The 4,573-nt window shown below is 46.8% G+C and overlaps 1 protein-coding gene across 1 annotated transcript; it reads left to right on the plus strand.

The window, feature by feature from the left end:
- Positions 1-2,102: 2,102 nt before the first annotated feature.
- ntf4 (neurotrophin 4) lies at positions 2,103-3,626 on the plus strand. The gene has a single exon (XM_076752201.1). It carries the CDS (start codon positions 2,103-2,105, stop codon positions 3,315-3,317), a length of 1,215 nt encoding a protein of 404 aa, XP_076608316.1. The 3' UTR covers positions 3,318-3,626.
- Positions 3,627-4,573: the final 947 nt, after the last annotated feature.

Here is a 4,573-nt window from a genome sequence, read left to right on the forward strand (position 1 = left end):
CACACGCACACACACACCACAAGCAAACAGCCATGACACCCGCTCCTTCACACTTACTGTATTTTCTCCTGCCCCGCATGTTTTCTCCCCTCTCCGCTGCCTGAGGAAGCCTCGCCAGTAAAGCTGCATCACTGGCATTCTGATCATTCCACCTATTTTAACTCTTTCCAAGTGACCTCCTCCCTGCTTTCAGACAAGTGGCTAAAGCGATGTTGTGCGTGCTGGGTGGATGCCATCCCCCCGTGCATGCCACATAGATGGGCGATGTTTTTCCAGTTAGTCACAGGTGAACCTCTCTTTGAAACACTCGTGACTCACTGAAAGCAGTCACGCTTTTTGTTCGGTGGAAGTGATATCAGACACGACAACCTCGCATACCTGAGGAGTCTTGTCAGAAAGTGTGTACATTAGGCTTCACGAGGGCGTGTTTTATTTGAGTTTTGTTGATTCACAGTTATTGTAATGACTTTTGAGAGTATCACCGTTAACACAGCATCCGACTAATTAAGAGAAAGTAATGTTTCCCAGAGTTATAAGAAGATTTGTTTAAGTCTGACAAATTCACTCAAAGCAAAGTTAATCGTGTAACTTTTGCATTTAAATGATTCAGTTGCTAAACGCACATTTGCACCTTTAATTTCATTAATTTTCATTAATTAAATGCACCTAATGATTGCTTTCATTATCAATTGATCTGCTGGTTATTTTCTCAATTAATTAATCAATTTATTGGTTTATAAAACATCAGAAAACAGTGAAGGTGATGTCTTCAAGTGATGCGAATTTATCCAAAAAAGCAGCTCACATTTCCGAAGCTGGTTGGTTTTAGATGTTCAGTATTTCTGCTTGAAAACTGATTAATGATCGTTAAAGCAGCTTCAGAATAAACCTTTAATGACATTTTGCTTTTTACAAACATAAATCTCTGTGCTGATTGTGAGACTGTAAATGTGCTGCAACTGCTGCATCGCTGCAGCCCAACGAGGATTTACATGAACGCTCTTTAATATTTGTTTAATGTTTTTGTGCTTCAGAAATCAGCCACTAATCCTTTTGTGACTACAAGCTTCACAAAGTTTGAATAATGCAGGTTATGGCAGGCAGAGCGTTTACAGCAGTGATGATAGCACATCACCCTATAAGTAAACTCTTCCAATCTGAGGCAGCAGATGTATTTTGTCGTGTTCAGACATCGCCGTTTCAAAGGAAAACAAATTCATCCACAGCCCAGGTGCGAACGGGTAGAATACCTGAGGTTTACCTCAGCAAAACTGGGATGCTTTCTTGTAATTTATTTGTGTTTGGAAGCAGACCTGAGGTAAGCCATGCTTGTTACCACAGATTTAAAGAGATCCTCAGATACTTAGATCGTAGACAAAGCAGCGAGAACAGAAGAGAAAGAAAAGAAAGAAAAAAAAAACATGCCCTTAAAAGCCGAAAGGCGAGGCTCGTTTTCTCGGGTCGCAGATGTCTTTTTAATCCGTTTCCTCTGGCTGTAAAGTTTCTGACTTGCGTACATACCAGGTTGTCAGTGTCTCCGTTTGAAGGTCAGACGGCAGAATCTGGAGCGTTCGTAGCTGAACTCCATCTTCCCTCGGAGGGCGACCTTGCTGTGCTCGGTCCTGTTTTTCCACGAGTTCTGCCAAGATTTTAAAGCCATACCTCAGCGGTTATAAAGCTGCGGGCCACCAGTAAAACCTCTCCTTTTACATTTTAATTGAGGTACTTAGGTTAACTGTAGAAGACACAACATGCATTGTATAAAATAACACTGTCTCTCTTCCTCTCTGTCTCTGTCCGTCACCTCTGATTTGTCCCCCAGCTGATACGTCTTGGGAGTGATGCACTGGCTTCCCCTGGTTGCCATGGTGATTGCCTCGGCCCTGCCCTTCCCTCACAACCCCGTGTCCAGGATTGCTGCCGCGACGACAGAGCCTGGCTTTGACAACCGCAGAGAGCACCGTCATGACCCGGCGGTCCGCCTCGCAGCTCCCCCCGCGGACTACAGCTTCCATGGAAATGCCTCGCAAACGGACTACAACGCGGCTGCTGCTCTCAGCCGACGCACCGACAGACAAAACCTCCAGAACCGTAAGGATTATATGAAATCCTCCGCAGATGAAGAGACGTCGTCCACGTTCAAAGTGGACAATTCAAAGTACCCATCGACGAGCAACTCAGGCAGCGATGACACGAGCAGCGTCAGCGTGGACTCTCCCACAGACGGAGGAGCGCTCAGGACCGAGCATGTTTCCAAGGATAACTCTCTACCAAAGGACTACAAAGCTGACAGCAGCAGCAGCAGCAGCAGCAGGCCAGATTACTCCAGTTTTGTGGACTTTTCCAAGAAGGACAATCGTCAGGACTCTACAAAAAGACTGTTACAGGTTTCTACTACAGAAACCCATAATGCTGCCAGTCCTGCTGCTAATCTAAAGGGTCAAAGAGGACCAGAACCAACTGTTCCCTCTGACAAGCTGAGAGACGCACCTACAATCGGGACAGGAAGCCAGTGGACACCCGGGGCCGGAAGAGGTCTGGCCGAGGAGAGCTTGAACCCGGAGGCAGGGCTGGGTCCGGGGATCGGGCTGGACAGCGTCCTCGAAGGAGATGAGATGTTTCTGGACGCGCATCCACGAGTCCTGTTCTCGCCCTCCCCGTCGCCTCCTGCACACCCCCCTCTCCTGCTCATGTTGGAGACTGGCCTGCTGGAGGAGGACGGGGACAGAGAGGAGCTGGAGGACATGGACGGACACATCGAGGGTCACGGGGACCGGGCCATCGACAGGACGACTCTGAGTTGGGCGGACTCGTCCAGAGTGACGGCGGACGCCACTCGTGCTGTTAAAAGGGACAAACGCTCACACCTGATTGACAGAAGGAGAGGAGAGAAGTCGGTGTGCGAGTCGGAAAGCGTTTGGGTCACCAACAAGACGTCCGCCATCGACTCCCACGGTCAGACGGTCACCATCCTGCAGGAAATCCAGACCCAGACAGGACCACTCAAACAGTACTTCTATGAGACTCGCTGCCGCCAGGCCGAGCAGCGGAGCAACGTCAGCAAGTCGAAGGGCGCCGCCGCGGCGAGATCCGTGGGGATGGGCGTAGCCGGGGCCGGCTGCTTGGGCGTGGATAAAAAACAGTGGGTGAGCGAGTGCAAAGCCAAGCAGTCGTACGTCCGGGCGCTCACCAAAGACGCAAACAACAGGACCGGATGGAGGTGGATCCGGATCGACTCGTCCTGCGTCTGCGTGCTGCTGTCCAGAGCCAATCAGGCGTTGGGGAGGGAGGTCTTGACGAGGAGGGGGAGAGGCTGAGACGGAGAGAGGAGGGGGGAGGCTGAGAGAGGTGGCAAGAAGTAGAGAGTGACACAGAGCAGAGCAGCCGTGACATCCCTCTGTGTGCGCTCGCTGATGGATTTGGTTTTTCCTGCCGGACTCCAGTTTTTCAGATCTCTCTCTTTCCGTCCCTCCTTCCGCCGCGACTTCGAATGACTTTTGAAAAAAACAAGAAGACCTCAACACTAGATCTTAGGGAAATTGTCATATATAGAGATTTTACTTTAAAAAGTACTGTTTTTGTATGATTTATCTTTCATAATCTAAGTTATTTTTGATTAGTATGTAAGCATGTGTATGTCTTTGATATTAATATATTCCTTTATATATGTGTACAATATGACACCAGTATACCTTGATGTATGAAGCTATGTATATCTGTGTGTATTTATAGAAGAAGTCTTCATGGAGTGGTAGGTCTCTCCAGTGTCTGATGATAATTCCAGCCTCTGGTCCGCTCAGGTTGTGAGAGGAAGGAGCGCCACCTACTGAGGCTCCGTTTTACTGCTCCACATGGATATAGTAACAGTGCTTTAAGCAGCTGATTGGATACAGAATCTACAGCATGGGCACACGACGATTTGACAGTTTTGTGGCAGGATAGACCTCCGTCCGTGGAACTTGTTAAATGTGGTTCATGAATGTAAAACCATGTGGTTTGTAAATTATACGACGCCTAAACAGGCAAATTTTACCATCTGCTCGTTTGTCGGTTTGCCTGCCAAATCTGGTAATAAAGGATCTTTGTACTCAGCAAGTTATTGTTACACAACTTAACTGATGTAAATATGCAGAATTGAATCCTCAAAGCATTCTGGGAAATAAAAAAAGTCACATTTCAGGTATTTCACTGCTGTAATCTGCTGATAGGAAGCAGTTTCCTCAAACTACAGCTTTGTGAAACACAGTATTCAGATCTGTTATGTACAAGAAGAAATACCATGATGTAAAAATCCTGCATCACAAGTAAAAAATCCTGCATACTTTGAGTGTAAAATATTAATCTGCAAAGTTATTAGTGTCTGTAAGTATTTAGTAGAGTAAAAAGTTCCATATTTACCTGATAAAGGTGATACAGTAGAAGTATGAAATAGCCTAAAATGGTAATGTTGGTCTTTTAAATGTAATGAAGAAGAAGTACTTGAGTACACGTACTTAGCTGCATCCACCACTGCACACATCTGCAGAAAGACAAGAACAAAACAAATCAGCGGGGAAAGGATGAACGGAGAAGG

The sequence above is a fragment of the Chaetodon auriga genome, chromosome 16 (genome assembly GCF_051107435.1).
Source record: "Chaetodon auriga isolate fChaAug3 chromosome 16, fChaAug3.hap1, whole genome shotgun sequence".
NCBI classification, from domain to species: domain Eukaryota; kingdom Metazoa; phylum Chordata; class Actinopteri; order Chaetodontiformes; family Chaetodontidae; genus Chaetodon; species Chaetodon auriga.